This window comes from Malus domestica, chromosome 12 (genome assembly GCF_042453785.1).
Source record: "Malus domestica chromosome 12, GDT2T_hap1".
Lineage (NCBI taxonomy): Eukaryota > Viridiplantae > Streptophyta > Magnoliopsida > Rosales > Rosaceae > Malus > Malus domestica.
The window spans coordinates 655494-678564 of NC_091672.1; the positions used below are offsets into that span (position 1 = coordinate 655494).

At 40.0% G+C, this 23071-nt stretch overlaps 1 protein-coding gene and 1 pseudogene across 1 annotated transcript in view; one reads left to right on the top strand and one right to left on the bottom strand.

Annotated features, from left to right (window-relative positions):
- Nucleotides 1-14353: 14353 nt before the first annotated feature.
- The window catches only part of LOC103449418 (macrodontain-1-like), an 89984-nt gene continuing 81266 nt past the window's right edge, over nucleotides 14354-23071 (top strand). Inside the window, exons 1-2 of the mRNA XM_070809822.1 lie at nucleotides 14354-14614; nucleotides 17878-18115. Of these exons, the coding sequence (XP_070665923.1) occupies nucleotides 14354-14614; nucleotides 17878-18115 (499 nt within the window). The remainder of the gene's footprint in view (nucleotides 14615-17877; nucleotides 18116-23071) is intronic.
- Nucleotides 19303-21653, bottom strand: LOC114821134 (uncharacterized; annotated as a pseudogene).

The following is a 23071-nucleotide window of genomic DNA, read 5'->3' on the forward strand; positions in this document are numbered from 1 at the left end:
GACGTGGGTTCGAATCCCGTCTGTTTCCTAATTTGATACCTAATGTAACAAATCTATCGTTTGCTATAAAAAAAGAAGAAGACATTCTTGAATATAATATGTAATTCGTTAGCTTTTGTTTGACACAAAACGAATAACATGAACATTTCTTTATGATCTGGTGAATTTTATTTATCTGAAAAGAAATTACTTCCCCACATTGTGGTAGAAGCGTGTTTAGTTAACTAGTCATGTCAACCAAATGTTGTTGTGGAGCAAAAAATAATGGAGAAAAATATGGAGCCGACATGTGGATTCTTGAGTTAAAAAGACCAAATTACCCTCGAGGCGCATCGGAACTTCCACGTGCGAGTAGCAGACAATCGCAACTCAATCAAGGTCAAAAGTGATCAAAATAGGTATTTATTCAAAACCTATTTCATCTATCCTCATCAAATCCTCCCCACAAGGTAACCTCCAAAATATTTATTCAAAATAGGATTAATTACCTAAATTAATTAATTTTCTAATTAATTTCCTAATTGATTGCAAGATAATATTTTGACATAATATCTTGCAATTACACCCAAAAACCACCAAATGTGGCCAGTTCCCATCTCTCCCAAGGGGGCCGGCCACACCCCTATAAATATCTCTCATTTCTCCCAAAAACCTAATTCCAAATCTCTTGCAAAATTTTCCAAATTCTCTAAACACTTTTCCCTCAAATTCTAACTTTGGCATCGGAGGTTCTTCAGCCAAAGCCCCCCCATTCATCATGGGCGCGTGAGGCTCTTGGCCTTGACCTAATGTGTTAATTGTTTTGCAGGTGCATTTTCGTCCAAGAAGAAGAAGGCATAATTTTGCATCCACAAATTGGTGCTTTCATTGAGAGTCTTGATTTACACGCTCGTAGAAGACTCTCACATTCAAGGTTTTTAATTTTTTGTCCATTCGTAGATTTTTCGTATGTTTTTATTTGTAAAAATTCTTTGATAAAATGTAAAAGAAAAGTACGATGGCAAGAGATTTAGAAACCACGACGAATGAAAATTCTAACGTTAAAGAATTGGGACCACGACAATCCACGAGGCTCAACGCAGTAACAAGTGTAGCGGCACCACCACCATGGGGTCTCACCGTAGCAGCCACCACGGCAGCAACCACCATGGCCATCTTTGGAGGGCCCAAGCCCAGGTGCCAAAGGCAGCTCAAGTCGCTGTCAATGTCTTAAAAATCGATATTATCGGCGATATTTCACCGATAATATCGTTTTTTTGACCGGCTGATATTTTTTTGAGTAAAATTAAAATATCTTTAAAATATCGCGATAATATCGCTAATATCACGATATTAGCGATATTATCGTGAATATTCGTCGTCGCCGCCACCGCCAGGAGGTGAGAAAGGGAGGAGGAAACCACAGGTGGTGGGTACGAGCTGAACAACAGCAAAATCACGTCCCCCAGGGTGTAGAGAGATCGTAAAAAGACCCTAAGCAACTCGGCGGAGTTGCAGAGAAGAGATGGGGGGGAGGTGGTGATGGTGCTCGGCGGAGTTGCTGAGAAGAGATGGGGGGAGAACCGGAGAAGGATCGAGTTCGAGAGACTAAGGGAGAAGAAGAAGGATGGAGAGACTGAGGGAAGGATCCAGATCGAGATCGAGATTCGAGAGAGACTGAGGTGAGGTGACCCAGCATAATGGACGGACTACGGAGAGACCGGACCGAGGGAGAGAAGGAGACGGAGAGACCGAGGGAGAGACGGAGACGGAGAGACCGAGGTAGAGAAAGATCCAGAAAGGCTCTATGTTCTGCTTGTTGCGTGTGCGTGTGAAGGAGACGGAGAGACCGAGGGAGAGAGAGAAGGATCCAGAAAGGCTCTGGGTATGCGTGTTGCATGTGCGTGTGTGTGTGTGTGTTGCAGAGTGTTGCAGAGGTGAAAAGAGGTGAAAATAATTTTGCACCCAGAGGTGAAAAGATGTGAAAATAATGTGCCTGTGACTGTGAGATGTTAGGTTTGTGTGAGTGTGTGCCAATAATTTTGCAAATAAATCCAAAGAAAACCCATTGAAACTGAACCAAACCGTCATATGCCCATACTGCCATACAGGCATGTAGCCTTACACCTTCAAATCACATGTGAAATGTGAATATACATGCATGATTCTCCAGTTACCCATGCCACGTGTCAGCATGCATGAGTGAGAATTGGTAACCCTAGTTCTGATGTTTGGACAAAGGGTGTGTGAAAAAAATCTTGACAAGACAAAAAGATATATCTGTGTGTGAAAAAAACAGTGACAAGACAAAAATGTATGGTGGAGTGGTTTCTCACTGTCAAACCCATGTGTGTGTGTAAAAAAAACACTGCCAAAAGTTCAAAACCGTGTGCGTCTTAGAGGTGGAGTATCAGATCATCACACATTTTTTGACCCTTCGAAAATTGAAAAACCTCTATTACACATTTCCGTTTCTTCTTCTTCCCTTAGCCCTTTCAGAGCCTTTCCAGAACCTTTTCTCTCTCATTTATTCACAGACGGCAAGCTGCAGAGGATCGTCGAGGTTTTGCTGCTGCTACGTACGACATCGAAAGTTCCAGATTTGTTACATTTAAGGTAAGTTTACAAACTTACATTTATATTATTGTAATTTATACAACAACAAAAAAATTTGTGTGGACCCATGCATGAGATTCTTTAATTTTCACATCCTCACACTATCGTAAATGAACTTTCCAACACTAAAAGAGGGGCAAAACATTTACTAACTTTGCTTTATGGCTTTGTTCGAGCTCGTTTGCTCCTGATTATCCATTTTGATTAAACAATTTCTACATACCTCCCACGAAAAGGATCCATAATCAATCCTTTTAGTCTCCATTTTCAAAGAATATAAAAGAAACGGCAAGGAAAAGAAAAGGAAAGAAGAAACAATTTTAAAAAGTTTTAAAACACTTTTCTCAAAAAAGAAAAAAGAAAAAAAGAAAAAGGTTTTAAAACACTAAAAAAGAAAGAAGTTTGTCTAGAACACTTTATTAATTCTTAACAATTTGTAATAATATATAATACAAACACTATGTTGGATATATAGATAATGTACATATATAAGGAGGTTAATTATACAAAAAAATTTGTGTGGACCCGTGCATGTGATCTAAGAACCAAATAATATGTTAATATTTTGAAGTAATTAAGTAATGTTGTATAATTATTCCCTAGGATAATTTTAATACGTTTAATGTTATTTATTATTTTATTATCAAACTGGTTATTATTCATTAATATTAGTGAAGATAGTGAAAAATTATTCATTAATTTTGGGGATTTATCATTTGATAACTACTCTTCACAATACACTCACTCTACACATAGAGATGATGAAGATAGTGAAAAATTTGAACCTCATAGGAACTCTATGTGGTACTAAGTCACTCATGTATCTTACCATGCAATGTATAAAGTGTAAAATATTGTACTAATTCATTATATATAAATGATTATGGTGTGTTTAAACTTCTTTCATTAATTACTACATATTTTCTACACTCACAATGTTTGACAGCTCGCTATATAATCAACTTGATAATGTTAAATCCATCATGCAATGCATTTCCTTCCATTTTTTTGTGATAAACTAATAGATAATTGACTAAATAAACATCCTGCAAAGTTTCAATAAAAATTTCCAAGTTTTTCTTACAATTTCCGTGGTTTCCATATAATTTTTATCGATATCGATATTATCCCGATATTTCCGTGTTTTCGGACTACCGATATTTCTGATATTACCGATATTTAATACCTTGGTCGCTGCCCTAGCAACCCAATTCAAAGTACAATGCACGGCCAAAGGCCCAAGGCACGCCAACCCAGCGCCCCTCGCCTTTCCAAGCTTCATGGGCCCAAGCTAAGAATCTACCGAGCCGAGTCTAGGATCTATCAAGCCGAACCCAAGATCCACCAAGCCGCTCCCAAGACTTGCCGAGCCGAGCCCAGGATCCACCAAGCCGCACCCAGGACCTGCCGACCCGAGCCTAGGCTCAACATGTGCCACATGCAATCCAGCTAACTCCCGTGGTAACCCAAGAAGTTGAGGCCCAAGCAAACCTAGCCCAAGTTGCTACCCTAGTAGTGCAGGCCCAAGCCTTGCACGCCTCCACCCAACGCACAGCCTAAGCTGTTCAAGCCCAGCGCTCGCGGGCCCAAGGCTAGCGTGAACCCAGTGCACTTCTGAGCCAAACCCAGGCCCAACGTCCACGTGCACCACACGTGGAGTAGTCCACGCACATGGCCTAACCCACGCTAGCGGCCCGAATCGCTCTGGTGACTTGACTCGCTCCCTGGTCTTCTAAGTGATCCAAATCGGTCCAAGACTGATTCAACCATCCCAACTTTAGATTTCTAGACTGACAATTGAACCGGGGGTATTTTTACCCCATTTCTCTGTGAATTTGACATTTCCCAACTCAAATCTCGTGCCTGGATTTTACCACACTTCCATTACTCAATGAGACACATTCCTTCCAAGCTATTCCAACCCAAATGGAGAACAACACTTGTCCCGACAAGTCATAGAGTTGACGAGCGCCTTAGCACAACATATGACCTTGGTGAATTAGCTCTTGCAGCATATCGAGATGCAACGTGCCCCAGACGAGGTGTCTCAAATTAGGACAAGGGCAGACGAAGAACCTCTCTAGCAGCGTCCCGGTAAGCAGCCACTCGACCAATCACGAACCTCGCGTTCCAGAGGTGTATGCTCTCGACTGGGCCCCCAAGATAATGTATACTTTCGTCTTAGTGTGCGGAGGAGCATGCAATCTCGGTTAGGCCCACAAATGAGCATACACTCACGGTTGGGGTTACACTCCAATAATCAACATGAGCAACCTTCCAGCCGAAGTGTTCATTTATGGTTAGGCCCACGAAAAGCATCATCCACCTCACATCGGAGTAGACAGCACGACGGATAGAGAGAAACAGTCACTCAATTCGGCTCAAGTTTAACCAGCAGCGTGCGAAGAACTCGCTCGCCCGCTAAGAACATACCACATGCACCGCAGCCGCGGTATAGATGAGTCGAACATATAGAAGGGCAGCCTCTACCAGCAGATCACGACTGGAGGCAGCTGAGAGCTCCGTTACCCCAACAAAGGCAAATTCAAGAAGAAGTATAGAGACTATTGACCAAGCAATTGCATGATTTCCAACATAACAAGGTCACCGACGAGGCCCCACAACGGGACATGACCAACATAAGCAGGTTACCCTTCACGGACGAGATCGAGCAGGCAGAGCCTCTACACGAGTTTAGCATGCCACATTTCACATCATTCAAAAGAGATGGAGGCCTGGAAAGACACTTGAAGCACTACCAAAGCGCAATGATCCTCTATTGAAACAACGACGATCTCATGTGCAAGATATTCGCTACCACTCTCCAAGGCGATACGCAAATTTGGTTCTACACCCTGCCGCCACAATCCATCCGGAGTTTCAACTAACTTTCTTTGGTTTTCACTAAAGAATATTCATCATATCGCTCGATCAAGAAAAAGTTCAACCACTTTTCAACATCAAGAATAACCCAAAGTATGTGAAAAGGTTCAAAGTAGAAAAGGCAAAGATAGTCGGATGCAACAACTCGATAGCTAGAGTAGCCTTCCAAAAAAGACTTCCAACAGACCATCTGCTGTTCAGAAAATTGATCGTGAAAATTCATGAAAAAAGATCCAACTCTGGTAGATTCTTTCGCTCTGACAGAGAAGCATGCATTTTAGGACGAGGCTTGTCGATCCAGATGCAAGAACTTGAAAAAAAATATGACATCACCTCCATACTATCCAAACCAGAAGCAATGGTTGACCTATTCGCATGTTTGACGGTATCTAAAGCAGTAATAAGCTTTACCATCATACAAGAAGAGCTGGGGCCCGACTACCTGTATTTCACAGTTCAAAAGTTCTCCTTGATGCTATTAGAAATTCAAAAGCTAACTTTGGCGATAGTTTTTGCAACTTGGAAGCTCAAGTTATTCCTTCAAACGTATGCAATCATCCTCATGAAACATTATTCTGCCCAATTCAGACATGCGATGATAAAGGCATAAACATTGGAGGATGCAAAATTTTCTGACGAACGTAACAACTCAGCTCAAAAGGCGCGCCAAGGGCAGACGAACACTAAAAGGACACACTTGGAAGCAAGTTTTGTCCTCGTTGCCCCAAAAGATTCTACATAAGGAGCAACATGTACCGGCAGCTGAGCACCACATCTCGCTACTCATCACATAGCCCCAGCCGACCCTTGCTCTATAATTTAACTCTAGAGTGGCCCAATACCGGCAATTGAGTATCTCGTACTGCATGTAACATGGCTTTAGCTCCACAGCTCCCTACCGCGCTTTCATGATGCAATAGAGTAACCCAACGATGACTCCATGGCTCCTTGTTGCATATTCACCCCTAGCCTAGGCGATGCAACATAGTGGCTCAATGACTCCCCGGAGGTAGCCGAGCACCCCCTAACCATGCCTACTCCACACGATGGAGAATTATGGCATTTGCATGTTGATGGTGAATCCAACTACAAAGGTTAGGGAGCAGGCTTGGTCCTTCTAAATGGTTCGATGCCCGAGCAAGTGATCACTCTATGCTTCAAAGCATCCAACAACGAAGTAGAGTACGAGGCCCTACTAGCAGGCATTCGAATGGCAAAAGACTTGATGATGAAAAAGCTAGCAATTCATTATGATTCCCAGCTAATCACTAGCTAGACTACTTGAGGCGTTTCAGACTTACACCCTCACTCAAGTTTCGCAGGCAGACAACGCTCATGCAGACGCACTAGCCGACCTAGGCTCCACCCTAGACCATCAACTCGAAAGCTTTATTCCGGCGGAGTATCTAGACAAGCCAAGCATAGAGGCGAAGCCAGCAGCCGAGGTGTCACAGGTTAGTACAACTCCAAACTGGCAAGATTCCATTATTGACTATCTGGTCAATGGCACATTCATCATGAAAAGATTAGAGTCTAGAAAGCTCCAAATAAAGGCAGCATGCTACTACATGTGGAACGACATTCTTGTTTGAAGATCCTACATTGAACCACATTTTCACTGCCTAGCGCATCTCGACGACCTAAAGGTTATAAGCTTAATCCACGAATGCATTTGTGGAAATCACTCCGGAGGTCGATCCTTAGCATAGAAAGCTCTAAGCGTAGGCTACTACTAGCCTACCATGCATCAAGACACTAAGGAGTTAGTACAAAAGTACCAGTACCGCTTGCCAACGAGCTACACCCGCAGACGAGTCTTTGGTTATTTATGCAGTGGGCAATCAACTTGGTATGGTCAATGTCGCCTGCTACTGGGGGCAGAGGCATGATGATCGTGGCAACTGATTACTTCACCAGATAGGTAAAAGCAGAGCCCATGACAACCACGACTCAGGCGGACATAAAGCCCTTCATATGGAGGAACATTACCGATTTGGCATCCCTTAATCCATCATCACTTAAAACAGCCCTCAGTTCGTGGGCAAAGATTTGGCGAAGTTCTTCCAAAAGTATGACATCAAGCAGCACATGTCCACGCCTAGATATCCTCGAGGCAATGGCATGCCGAAACATCCAACAAGACGATTCTCGATTGCCTCAAGAAATCCTTCTCCGACAAGAAGGGAAAGTGGCCAGATGAACTCCCCGGATGTCTATGGGCATATTACACGGCCAAACGACAAGCCACCTATGAGACTCATTTCTCTTTGGCATTTGGTTAAGAAGAAATCATTCATCCCAATGTCATTGTGCCAAGTACTGCCAAACATTGAGCAGAACAGGAAGGAGATGGCTACAAGCTTAGATTTGGCATAGGAGAAGTGCGAGCAGGCCATCATCCGCATCGCAGCCTACCAACAACAGCTCATCTCTGACTACAACAAAAGGGTCAAGATCCGGTAGTTCTAGCCTAGTGATCTAATCCTAAGAAAAGCCTTCATCATTGCCCATAGAGAAGGCTCCAAAAAGATGGATCCTATTTGGGAAGGTTCGTACAAGATCAACAGAGTACCATGTGTGACATCCCGCTACATTAAAGCCCTAAGACTCAAGCAGCTCGACAGGCACCACCTCACAAGCCGATGATTATCCAATTGTTATGCAGTTTCTACCTTACAGCTAAGTTATCGTTTGTTTCACTCAATTTTCAATGAGGAATTTAGAAGTAATCTACAACTTGGCTCGGCTTTATGCTTACAACAACTGATCACTCATGCACTTCAAAAATAAAACCGCGCCATTCTTAAGGACTCATTATAGGAATTAAGCCCCTCGATGGACCAACTATGCTTTTCAATGTGAAAGGGTAAACCAATTCCTCGACACCCACATGGGTTTGCTCTCCAAGGCAGGAGGATAAACTTTACACTCCGAATATCCAGACGTGGATGAGTTGGGCTGCCCTAGTATAACTAGGTGCACAACGGCTTGCATCGGGATTACTAAAAGTAACCACAATGATATTTTTCAAGGCTTAGCTAGCTAAAGGATTTTGGGTATTTTGGCCTAATCAGCGGGGAACCGGGCCTTAGAGACGGCAGATCCATATTATGCAGTACGCCTTACAGACGGCTGCCCTAAAACCCTAAAGCTACTACCGAGTGCACTATTGTTTCCAGAAGACTACCTACGGCTTACCATTCGAGCAGTAAGCCATGTTAAACTTATACAATAGCACATTTATGTGAAAGGTTAAACAAGTTAGTGCGCATATACAAAGCTTCGTCCACTGCTGACATGCTACGTAGTCGATGTGCTTTATTTCTGCCAAAGCGCGGAAAAACCTATACCAAGTTCTAAAGTGTTATGATACTTGCTAGACAACCTAAGAAATTAGAGAAAGCCAAGGTTAATAGCCTAGTGGTCACACAGATTTGTTTGCTTCTGCAAGTAAGGCGTCCGACTGCCGACTCTTTGGCTAACAACTTTGCAAAGTTCTACACCAACACCTACGGTTGCATAAGCTACGCCGATTTTTCTGCTTATAGAAAAGTAGCATGCCTGCCACTGGTCTATAAAGCCTATGGTTAAGGCATGAACTAAAGAAGCAAAGATGGAGAAAAGTGAAGGAAGCAAGTTTATTAATTTTTCTAGAAAATTTGATAAACAGCTAGCAAAGACCAAATGAGTTCTCTAATCTTTAACATGGGTGCTGGATACTGCGATGTAGTTGTTACTGCTACAGCTGAAGGAGTTTATCAAATAAAAGCCTTAGCAGGATCTGCCGTGGGAGGGGAATACTTACTTTAGAATATGATGTGTCATCTATTGCCAGATTTCGAGACTCTTTTAACTAGCCATGGACTTGATAACATAAAATCAGCGGGCATTTTTCGAGTTACAACATAGGAGGCAATCCACAATTTCTCCTCTTAAACAGGTAGTGTTCAGATTGATGATTGACTTGCGAAGTAGAACAAATATATGATGCTCATATATTTCAAAGATAAGAAGTCTTGTCATGGCCATTTGTAAAAATGAGGAGCCGTACAAAGGGATGAACTCGTTGGAAGCCGATGTCACTGAAGCATGAGTATCTTGCCCGACTGGGCTATCTTACCCGATGAGTGGTTGCCCGATGAAGTTATAACCTTGCCCGATAGACTTGTCATTTTCTTCGCTGGTTTTTACATCATCGCCGGTGAAATCCATCAACCTCATCAACCCTCCCAAATCGATTTGAATAGCGAAAACTGGAGAAAGATAACAGAAGATTGATGTTGCAGAATGCCTGACTGGGCTTTCCTTGCAGTTGCCCGATGGATTTAAATCCAATTGGACATGATTTAGCGTCCGTTTTCGTTGTTGCTGTTCTCTGCCTTTGTTCATGGTTTGAATTTTATGCAATCAAATGTAAGACTCGAGTTTGGCGGAGCTCGGTATCAAAATCAACAGGCTAACTTGAATGGCTATGCGCATGGGCACCAGATGTTTAGAGCAAAGTAGAATGAAGCTAACTTTTTGGGTGTGGAGTCAAAATCTGATCGGCAAAATTTAATATTTAGAGGCTTGCTGGTACAAGAATCACAAAGAGGAAGTGGCATTGAGCATAAGAGTAATTTGATGAGATTAGAGGCTTCAGAATCCCTAATTCGTTGGTTAAGAGCACATAAATGGTTTACATTCCAGCACGATGTAGTTTTTGCCTAGGCAGCAATCAGAGATTAGTGGCATGCAGCGGTTACAACGACAGGCTTCCTCAATTACAAAACAGGCTGCTGGTAACCACTCACTAGCTCTGATCAACGGTGTTCCCATCAACGAGTCGTCTAACAATCAATGGCCACCTGATCTTCTTGGGATTTGGGTTCTAAAATTAAATTGAATAGCCGGGGTTGGAGGAATGGTGCAAAAAACTATTTTTGAAGTTTTCCCAAATGCCTGACAGAGTTTTTCTCGGTCCTTTAGCTATCCAAGCTGACGCCATCAAGGTAGTGTACTATTCCCATGTTTGCCACTACAACTGCCGCTGGTCCTCGATATGTTCCAAATGACCCAACTCTTCCCAAACCATGGCTCATGCTTCAATGGAGCAAACCTCTTCCTCAATAACCAGATGGAAATGTCGCGAGAGATGAATCTGTCAAAGATGAGGCGAGCAACGAAAAAGCCAAAAGCGAGGTAGACAACACGAGGAAATCCCATGAGCCCGAGGTGGCGTTGTGGCTCCAGAATGAATATATGAGTGGTGTCTTGAAATCGCAGCTCGGGCGAAGAACATCAATTAGCGGATCAAATTCCAGTATAGCTTTCGATCTCAATGGAATGGATCAATGAGCAACAATTGCAGGTGATATTCTTCCATTTACCAATCTTAGGGATCTCTATTTGCCCTAATTATCTCTCGGTACGGGAAGAGAAGTCTGGTTTTTGCTGGTAAGGGAGGAGAGTGTGTGAATACTGAGTATGTAAGGTAGTAAATGGGCGTTTGTTTGCCCGTCTTAGCTCTCATTGGACTAAACTAGATTAAATATTAGTCTGATCCAATGTTTGTTTCCTTGCGGAACTAGTGTTAATGAGATTAACTAGGACTCGCTTTCATTAGAGACGTTGCTAACCGGTCTTCACGAGTCCCCCCCCCAAGACCACGGGATTAGCTAAGAACTTCGCTTTGTTCTACTTGATTCACCACCTCAACCTCGATTACGATGCCACATCGCATCGTCCTGCTCGATTCACCTCATCGACCTTGATTTTGACGGCAAAGGCTTCGGGCACGACTTCATCTCCGACGCCGAACTCGTCAATTGCTTCATCTTTGACAATTACCTTGTCGTCTGCGTCATCTGGGTCGGCCGGATCTGGGTCCTAGGAAGCCCAAAAAGGCTATGATGGGGGGGGGGGTGAGCTAATGGGGATCAAAAAATTGTTTAGATTTATTTTTAGTGGGTAATGTTTAATTTTTTATAGTTCTGATGAAATAATGATTGTTTAGCTTAAATTTGAGAGTGGTTTGATCAATTTTGGACCGCAAAATTGTTTCTTTGCTAAATTCGCCATTGATGTGTGTAAAGCTTTCATTAATACTGAACCAGAGAGAAAATGAAAAAGTTGAAATTCTCTCTGACTCTTATTTGCAATTATTTTGTTTTTGGGATTTATATATATGAGCGTGTGTTAATTCCAGATCTAGATGAAATCTGTCGAAGTTGAAATATATTTTGATGAAATTGAAATGGTTTATATCTTTGGCTTTTTCTGGATAAAAAAAAAATAGAATCTACAAATTTGAGAGAGAGAGAGGTGTATGGCGATGGAACTCAATTATAGAAAGATAATTTTTAGGATTTTGATTTTTGTGTTTTGGTTTTGAATATTTAGAATTGGTTTTATTAGAGAGATGTTTTACTTTTGAATATTTTGAATTGGATTTTACTGGAGAGACAAGCTCACAACTATGGTTTTTTCATGTTCAATGTTTTATTTGATTCTGGGTTTGAGTTGGACTTTTTGGTTCTGTGCTCGACATTCTACAAAAAGAAGGTGTGATAAATGGTGAGAGAGAGAAAAGGTTGGTATAAAAATATCAAATTCCAAAAATATTTTAGTCTGCTTGCTAGTTCGGCATTGCATCAAACACTTCATTATTCTTATACTGCTTAGTCCATGTTAAGCCAGTCCAACTTATTCCTTGAAACTAGTCCAGTCCGAGATAGTCCGGTGCAACAAACACATCCTAAGGGTCTCTCTCCCTGTCTTCCTTTTTCTTTCTTTTTCTCTTTTGTTTTCCTTTGGCTTGAAAGACGGAGATACCCTCTTCTCCTCTTTCCTTTTTTATTTATTATTTCTTTCTCTTCCTCTTTCTTTTCCTTTTCTTTTCCTCTCTTCTCCTTTCTCTTTCTCTGTGTTGATGAGTCAATATTATATTATATATTTTACCATAATCTTAGTATTAATTTATTGGTTATTTTGGTAAAATTGTGATACTTTGTTATGTATTTTCAATGTAGGACATTCGACTTCCTCTGAAGAAAAAAGTAACCAAACGGATGAATTTTGGAGTGATTCCAGTTAAAGGATGTTCGTGAGTCTTTCAAGATGATTGTATCAAAATTCCAGATTTTTCTACCAAGCCGTTTGACTGTGGTGAAGAAATAAAGGCCCCACGCGCAGCTTTCCTAAATTGAAGTTTCTGGACGTTTTGGGTATTTTGGAGGTCAAGATGACATATTTTGAGAAAGATTCCTTCTAAGGATTTGTAGGGGACGTCTTCAGCTTTTAAAAGTGACCTTTTGGTACCAAATCAGAGTTGATTTGATGGGTCAAAAGTCTGATTTTCTGAGGGCTCCGAATTCTAGTTCAAATAGGAAACCCTTTATTTTCTGTTTTATCATTTAATTATGTTTCCTAGTTTTATTCTAAGAGTTTTTAGCCATTAGAAGGAGGGGAGGAGAAGAAACGCATGCATTACTCTAGAGGGCTTTTGAAGTTTATTTTCAAGGTGTTTTCTATCCATGTTTTCAATAAAATTCCTTTTATTTTATGGTTGTTCGTAACTAATTTTAGTTTGCTAGGGCGAGACCTTTTGGGAGCTCACTGGCTTCGGGTTCCATCGGAACTCCGAAGTTAAGTGAGTTCGCACGAGAGCATTCCCAGGATGGGTGACCCACTGAGAAGTTTTCGTGTGAGTTCCCAGAAACAAAACCATGAGGGTGTGGTCGGGGCCCAAAACGGACAATATCGTGCTACGGCGGAGTCGAGCTCGAGATGTGACATAGAGGCAAAGACTTAGTAATTCAAGTGATTGATTTATCTATTTTGCATCTGGATGCCGTGTTTAAATTTGATGCAAGATAGTATGAAAGGATAGAAACATGGTAGACATTCGGACTCACTCCGACCTTTCGCCCCACACAAAAAGTATCCTACAAAATTCTTGCATTACATGAAAACCTAGACCATGAAAATACTATATAATGGTAAAAAGAAATTATACACCCTACATCTCTTTAATTAAATATGAGCACATATCAAAGGTGGGATGACAATGGATCGAAGCGTGATGGATATACAATTCTCATCCCATCTCCGTTAAGCATTTTATTCCCATTCTCGTCGTCATACTCATTGTTTCAAATCAGGGATTCCCCATCTCCGCCCTCGATGAGGATTTGATTCCTCGCTTCACCCCATTACAAAATTAGAATTAAGATATGTACTTCAAGTCCACAAAATAATTGAGATATAGAACAATGCTAACAAATTCAGTTACAAAAAATTGTTTTATGATATATCAAGTTTACAAAATATTTTATTTAGGAAACTATAATTGACACCAAAAATCTAATTGTGGATTTTTTATAAGAGTATTTTTTTTCTTTCTAAAATATAAAAAATTTGACGTGTACACTTAAATTTTAAGAGTGCCAATAGTAATTCATTTTTTTTAATTGAAAAAAAAGAGAGTAAGAAGTGAGCCACATTTTCATCTTTTTCAGTAACATATAAAGTATAATCTTATTTATATAAAATTGTAAGTACTGTATATTCTATATGGGGCGGGTTTGGGTATATAACCATATGCCACTTGTCATCTTTGTATTAGTTGAGTTTGTTGTAATAGTTAAGGGTGGTTTTGTAATGTCGTAGAGTGTGGTTTCTATACATCTCAATGTATCTCAGTCTCATGCAGTGAAAAGCCAAAATTGAATTCTCTTCTTCCTAGCTTTCCCGCTCATATATACCTTTCTTCCTCTCTACTTTCTTTCAACTCCTGTGTTAATAGAATAGGGGCACGTTTGTTTGACAGGATTAGCAAGGCTTGGACTGGACTAGACTATAGTCATGTGTTTGGTGTGCAACCGGATTAGCTTTAATGGGCTTAGGTGGGACTCGCTCGGATTACACGCCTCCTTACGAGTTCTTAACGAAGAACCCCAATTTTGGGAGGACTCGTAAGCTCGGAGAGAAAACCGCGAGGATCCCCAACGTCCTGCTCGTCCTCATCTCTGCAAGGATCCCCAACGTCCCTCGTCCTGCTCGTCGCTCGTCGTCGACCTTGCCCTGCTTCCTCGTCGTCGTCCTCCTCACCCTCATCTCTGCGTCTTCTCGCCCTCATCTGGTCGGAGACAGTCTGGTAAGCTTCAAATCTTCGATTGATTTCGTCGAATTGAGATTAGAATTTGGGGTTTTCATATTTTTAGTTCAAATTAAGATTAGAATTTGGGGTTTTCGTATTTCAACTTTTCTGGTAAACTTCAAAATCAATTTTTAGGTCAAATTGAGATTAGAATCTGTGTGTGTAATCTCTGTGTGTGTCTGTGTGTGTGTGCGTGTGTGTGTACTCTGGTTTGTCTGTGTGTGTGTGTATACTCTCTGTGTGCGTGTAATCTCTGTTTGTGTATACTCTGTGTGTGTGTGTGTGTGTAATCTGTGTGTGTGTAAGTGTAATATGTGTGTGTATGTAATCTGTGTGTGTGTGTGTGTGTAATCTGTGTGTGTGTGTGTAATCTGTGTGTGTGTGTGTGTGTATGTATGCAGTGTGTGTGTGTGTGTATGTATGTATGTATGCAGTGTGTGTGTGTGTGTATGTATGTATGTATGTATGCAGGGTGTGTGTGAGTGTATGTCCGTGTGTGAGAGTGTGTATGTCCGTGTGAGTATGTGTGTGAGTGTGTATGCAGTGTGTGTGTGTGTGTGTGTATGTATGCAGGGTGTGTGTGTATGTATGCAGGGTGTGTGTGAGTGTATGTCAGTGTGTGAGAGTGTGTATGACCGTGTGAGTGCAGTGTGTGCAGCTGACCAGTGTGTGTGTGTGTGTATGTATGCCGTGTGTGTGTGTGTATGTATGCAGTGTGTGTGTGTGTGTGTGTGTGTATGCAGTGTGTGTGTGTGTGTGTATGTATGTATGCAGTGTGTGTGTGTGTATGTATGCAGTGTGTGTGTGTGTGTATGTATGCAGTGTGTGTGTGTGTGTGTATGTATGCAGTGTGTGTGTGTGTATGTATGCAGTGTGTGTGTGTGTGTGTGTGTGTGTATGTATGCAGTGTGTGTGTGTGTGTATGTATGTATGTATGCAGTGTGTGTGTGTGTGTATGTATGTATGTATGCAGGGTGTGTGTGAGTGTATGTCCGTGTGTGAGAGTGTGTATGTCCGTGTGAGTATGTGTGTGAGTGTGTATGCAGTGTGTGTGTGTGTATGCAGTGTGTGTGTGTGTGTATGTATGCAGTGTGTGTGTGTGTATGTATGCAGTGTGTGTGTGTATATGTATGCAGTGTGTGTGTGTGTGTATGTATGCCGTGTGTGTGTGTGTGTGTATGTATGCAGTGTGTGTGTGTGTGTGTATGTATGCCGTGTGTGTGTGTGTGTGTATGTATGCAGTGTGTGTGTGTATGTATGCAGTGTGTGTGTGTGTGTGTATGTATGCAGTGTGTGTGTGTGTGTATGTATGCAGTGTGTGTGTGTATGTATGCAGTGTGTGTGTGTGTGTGTATGTATGCAGTGTGTGTGTGTGTGTGTATGTATGCAGTGTGTGTGTGTGTGTGTGTATGTATGCAGTGTGTGTGTGTGTGTATGCAGTGTGAGTGTGTGTGTGTGTGTATGTATGTATGCAGTGTGTGTGTGTGTGTGTATGTATGTATGCAGTGTGTGTGTGTGTGTGTGTGTGTGTGTGTGTGTGTGTGTGTGTGTGTGTATGTATGTATGCAGGGTGTGTGTGAGTGTATGTCCGTGTGTGAGAGTGTGTATGTCCGTGTGTGTATGTTAGTGTGAGTGTGAGTGTGAGTATGTATGTGTATTTTGTACATTTGTCCATGAGTGTGTGTGTGTGTACTTGGTTTATAACCATGATATTACAATGTGAATGTTTTGTATTGTGTGGGGTTGATGCTGAATTGCAATTTTTTGTGGTTGTTGGTTGCAGAGAAGAGGAGCATAAACGGAAGGCTAAGGCTAAGGCTACTGCATTATAGGTGTCCTTTAATTTCCCTCTTCACATGCATATATATTTGGAAAAGATCGGGCTACGGGTAATGTAGCCGAAACCCCTGCTCAAATGGTGGAGGAACAAAGTCATGATCATGTTGGTGAAAGTGATATTGGAGGTGAAAATTTTGTTTCTTCAATGAACCAATAAAGCCAACAAAGCACCCCATCTGAAAATAGCCAAAGAAAGAGGAAAAGAGCTGTGGGAAGTTCAAGTGATGGAACTGAGGCAATTATCAGTGGACTGAAAGATTTTTATGTTGAAAGTGGGAAGAGGATGCAAATGGTAACTGAAGCTTTAGTTCAAGGTACTGCAGATCATACTGACATAGCTAATGAACTTGAAGCAATGGGTCTCTCTCCTATGGATCAAATTGATGCATTGTCTCTTATTTTGGATAAACCAAAAAATGTGGGAGTGTTCAGGGCAATCAAACCGGAACTCAAGAAAGTGTTCGTCCAAAGGCTTTTAAGCGACAACGCAAGCGGATGAGGATTTTGGCTAATGTTAACATGGATGTATTTTATTAATCATACAATCTTATGTTATGGCTTATAACTTAGCTTTGCACTAGTATTTTGGCTTATGTTAACTAGCCATTTTGTAAATTATGGAGATCTATTTTGGCTAATGTTAACTAATGTTAACTAGGATTTTCTAAATTATGGAGATCTATTTTGGCTAATGTTAACTAATGTTAACTAGGATTTTTTAAATTATGGAGATCTTCTTATGTACTTGTATTTGTTGAAGTTGCATGTATTGGGCACTATTATTTTTCTTCTGTTGGATGATAGAGTTTAAACCAAGCTACATTTGCAAATTAAACCCAATTCTATTAGCAGGTAATAGAAACAAAACAATTGTCAATTTTTTTTAAGATTCATAATATACATGGCAAAAATATGCTCAAATTAACCCATATCATGAGATTTGTAGCATTACTCTATTACACAATGGCAAAAATTTGTAGTCCTAGTCTAAGCAAACACAAATCTGGTGAACAGTACTGTTTTTCTTATCCTGCTTCTTAGTCCGACATTACACCAAACGCTTCACTAAGTTAGTCAAGCTTAGTCCAGTCTAAGCCAATCCAGCTTAGTCCCGGCAGATAGTCCAGTTCGAGACAGTTCGGCGCAACAAACGCACCCTAGAAGCTTAAAATATCAGAGAAACCTTCGAACCAATATCCTTTTCGAACCAAATATCCTCTCCTGATCGTTCTCCTTTTGAAATGAGTTGTAATAATTGGAGAATCCTTTTGCTACAGTAGTGTTTGTACCACTGATTTTAGATGCAAGTTCGTTTCAAGCATTTGAAGAGTGGACCGCAGTACGCACGGCCGCGTCTACTCCAGCGCTCATGAGCGAAGCTGCGTCTCACGATATTAAAAAACAACTTTGAATTTGTGGAGAAATTTAACAAGAATGGGAAAGGATTTACCGTCGGCCTCAATCATTTTGCCGACTTGACTACTGAAAAGATCACCGACGGTTACTACTGTAGACGAGTGCAGTACTCTGATTCGGCCACTAGCATGACAATCTCAGACAATGCTGTTGCTGTCGAAAACATCGACAACAGTACATGCAGCAGCATCGATTGGGTCGAATATGGAGCAGTCACCCCAGTAAGGAATCAGAAAAAATGTGGTCCGTATATGTAACCATATTTAGCATGCATATTGCGCTGAATTTTTTTTCAACATATTTACTTCAGTTTTGAATTTATGCTTGACCGCATTTTGGGATTGAATAAAAGAAATTAAGGAACCGAAGAAACCAAATTATATTCTCTTGTTATCGACCACTGAAGAAACTCTCATCTTTTGGCATATTTTTCTGTGGTTGAGCAGCAGAATAAGTGTTAAAGTTGGGGTTAAGTGTGTGTCAAATAGATGTGCAGAAGATTTGAAGTCAATTTGGTTGTCATTATTTAAATTGTGAAATTAAGTTTCGAATGTTGATGGCAGCATGTTGTTGGGCGTTTGCCGTAGTAACCGGAATAGAAGGAATTTATGGAACACAAATGGGGATGGACAAGATGGTGCCATTGTCCCCGCACCAGCTTGTGGATTGTGACGAGTTTAGTAATGGCTGCAAGGGTGGCCTCGAGGATTACGCATATGAGTAAGTCTCCGAGAGAGGGATCGTGAGTGAGGCCAGTTATCCTTACAAGTCAAACAGAGGCGAATGCAACCAGGGGATATTAGAAAGTCTACCCGTTGTCACCCGAATCAATAGCTATCAACCTGTGTTGCCGAGGGACGAGGAGGCCCTGGCAAGGGCTGTGTGTCAACAGCCGGTGACCGCTGGGATTGATCCCGGAAGCGCAGCTTTTGTTCTTTACAAAGGTGGGATTTTTACAGACGAGTGTGGAACTAATTTGACACACATTGTAACCATAGTCAGTATCGGAAGGGACGAGCCTGGCACCGAATACTGGAGAATCAAGAACTCATGGGGCAAGGAATGAGGAGAGGGAGGCTACATGAAACTGCTTAAAGGTTGTAGCCCGAATGGGCTGGCATTACCATGGATGCCACCTATCCAGTGATCGATTGAAAAGTTATAGAATATCAATCTTTATATATAAGTCTTATATACATAAGGAGACTGTTTGACGATGTATATGTGGTTAAGGCAGGGCTGGCCCTGAAAAATTGGGGCCCTAGGCTAGCCTTCGAATGGGGGCCCTAAAGTTCTTTGACACCCGACTCGTTGTACATTTATATGTATAAGAAAAGGTTTCACTAAATACATGAAAAAGTTCATTTCTACATAAAAAATTATTAGAATTCATATCCAAAGAAGAAAAATATGCAAACATTACTTAAATATTACACGTTTTTAGACGCAAATGTACTAATTAAGTTTATATAATCTAACTTTTCAACCAATTCTTTTTCAATTGACAAAATAGCTAACCCATTCAATCTTTCTTGTGACATAGTTGATCGAAGATACGATTTGATTAACTTTAATTTTGAGAAACTTCTTTCTGCAGAGGCAACTGTAACTGGTATGGCTAACAAAATACGATAAGCAACCCATGCATTCGGGAAACAACCATCCATTTGTCTTATATATTTCAGCACTTCCATTGCCTGATTTATTTCCTTTGGCAAAGTTTCTCTCAAGATTCTTAGCTCTATAAATAAGTCATTTCCATCAATATCAGAATGCTCACCATGTTTCAGAAATCATTCAAGATTGATACAAAAACTCTTCAAGCTATCATAGTCTACATCTTTTAACTTCTTCAAATTAAACAAAAGCCCAAATGTTTCTTTGTATTACTGAAATTGTTCAAACTTGATATGAAGTGAAGTCTGAGCTTGATCAACTATATAAATGAAGTAATCAATTCTAAAAGCTTCAATTGCTGATTGTGTTGCCACTTCACTAGCACTCTCATCAAACTGTTTCTTTCTTCGAATGATGCGTTTCTCACGAAAAACAGGCTCAATCTCCATCTCACTTGCTATTTTCTTAGCTTCATTCATTGCCTCTTCAAATCCAGTTTCTCTATACCGATCAAGAATGGATATAAGCCCTTTCAATTGATCAATAGCAACATCAATATGTATGTCTTCTTTTTGAAGAGTTTTGCTAACAGTATTAATATCAAACAACAATTCATGCCAAATAACATACCTAACAATAACTCAAAATTCTCCAGCTCATGGATTGCTAGGGATTTGACTTCACTCTTTGACTTAGGATCTTCATTAGTATTTGCCAAGCGAATCAAAGCATCTCTTATTTGTTGAGCACTTTCTCTTATGGGTTTAACACTTTCAATATGACTTTCCCAACGAGTTTGTGACAACGGTTTGATGGTGTGACTTCCTTGCACATGATCTGTAAAAACTTTCCATCGGTTTGTTGAGGATGAGAACAATGTATATATATGTTGTAGCACTCCAAAAAAAGACATAGCTTTAGGACAACAGTTGACCATATCACAAAGTGCAAGATTAATGCTATGACAGCCACATTGAGTGTAGAATGCTCTAGGATTTATTTCAAGTACTCTGCTTTGCACGCCTTTATTTTTGCCTTTCATATTTGAACCGTTGTCATAACTTTGTCCCTTTATGTCATCAACATCAAGTTCAAGAGTGCTAAATGCACCTAAAAGCACATCAAATAGTGCATGCCCTGTTGAGTCATGTACATTCAGAAATTCCAAAAAGAATTCTTCAACCTTTATTGGAGTTTTTGTAACATCCACACACCTTATTATAAGAGACATTTGATCTTCTTGACTAGCATCTGGAGTGCAATCAAGTATCACTGAAAAATACTTTGCTTATCTAATTCTTGCTATGATTTCACTTTTGACCTCACTTGCCAACAATTGTATCAATTCATTTTGAATCTTGTGACCAAGATAATGGTAATGAGTCTCATGTGTATCAATACGCCGAATGTGCTCTTTCATTTTAGGATCAAATTCAGCAATCATTTCAATCACATTTAAAAAATTTCCATTATTCTCTTCATACAACTTCTCAATGTCTCCACGAAATGCCAAAGTAACTTTTGCAAGTCTTTTCACAACAACAATTATCTTCCATAACACTTGTCTCCAATGTTCTTTCTTTTTGCTGATTTGTTGTTGCACACTTTCATCAATTGTTTTACATTTTTGCAATCTTCTTTCCAATTCAATCCATTCACTCATGTAGTGAATGTGTTCCTTGCTAGTTTCATGAGTTGTAAGCATGTGACTAATATTCTTCCAATCTTTAAAACCCTCATTATCTAGGTAAGTCTTGATTCCAATTTGCTTGGATAACTTGCAACAAAAACAAAATACTGTATCCAAAGAACATGAGTACACTAGCCACTTCCTATCTTACGTCTCCCCATTAGGCAATTTTCTAATGTAATGTACAGAAGAAAAATGCCTATCTGAATTATCTTTTGGAAATGCTACATCATCAACTCTTTTAGGACCTCTTTCCACTAACATGTCCCTAAGATTTTGATCAATCTTATCCCAATTCCTTGGATCATCAATATTCAAAGGAAAGACAATTTCATTATCTTTACCATTCTCATTAGCTTGATCATGTTCTTCAATGTCAGTCTCAATTAGAGGTTCATCTTCTTGCTCTTTACTACCATCGTCAGATATAGGCTCACATCGCTCATCTTGCTCTTCGTTATTAGTCTCAGTCATGAATTCATTTTTTCCCCATTATTGTCATGATTCCCTTGTTCCTCATTCACTGAACTGTCATCTTGTTTCTTGAAAAACTTACTAAGAGAATCCAGCTTGAAACTTTATTAATGCTTCTTTCTTTTCCTTATTTCTTCTTTTTTGAGACCCAGAGAGATACTTTTTGTTTCTGTTAGTGGGCTTACTATTTCTAATAGGAGGCATGATAATCAACTCTTTTTCAATCAGGAAATCACAACCCCACAATCAACAATCAACTCAATATTCTGTAAACAACAAATTGACAAAGAAACAAACTAAAATTCAAATTTCACCTATTACCCAACACAAAAGTTTGATACAAATGACACAACACAAAATGAGGCGCATAAAAAATACGGTAAAATTCAATATCGAAACTTTGAATTATCTTGAACCAAAACTAGTTAGGAAGCAAAAGTAACCAACCTTGTTAAGTGCATCCATAATCCAATTATCTTCTTGAAGGGATTTAACCACTTTGTTAAGTGCATCCACAAGTTCGAATTTTATAACTGCAATATAGACACTTGACAAGTGAATACTCTGATTTCGCATAAACAATAAGCATTAAAATAAACAATCTTAAACCCTAAAAAAATCGAAAATCCTAATTATATTTACAAACACTTACAAATTAAATTATAGAAAAAAAGGCATAAGAGAAGAGAAGCATTTATCAGTGAGGTTACCTACCCTCTGCAAGTGGGAAAGAACTGATTTGCTGCATTCGCGGGGCAGGACCGGCAGGAGCAGAGTTACAGATTGCCTTGTTAGTTGCTGCGTTAAATCCCAAAGAAAAGGGTTGAATTGTTGCTGAAGCTTTGCACCCCACCCAAGACACTTTGCACATCAAGTTTCAACTTTCAAGACTATTATATGATTTTATACTTAAATATTTTATTAAATTCAAACTCTAAAAATATATTTATATATTATTATATAAATACACATACTTAAGAAATATTTTGGGCCTTCCGGCCCTTCCCGAGTCCAAAAGCTGCACAGCAAGTTTCAATTTTTTAATTTTTAATTTTTATAATTTCATATTTAGATATTTTACTCAAACTACAAAATTTTATATATATATATATATAATTGTTATTGGCTTTCCAAAATTTTAATGGAATACGTTCCAAATTTTCTATATTTGAAAAAAAAAAATATTTGTAAAAAGTGTAGGACGAGATTTTTAAAGTGTTAATAATATATATATATATATATATATAAATTTGCCTCCCTCCAAAGTGGGGGCCCTAGGCGCCCACCTACTCGGGCTACTCCCAGGACCGGCACTGGGTTAAGGATATGTTAGCTTGGATTTATGGATGACTTTTGTTAAAGATCTGTTAGTTTTATTAATTACATGGTTATTTTATAAGAAAAACTAAAGAAAAGAG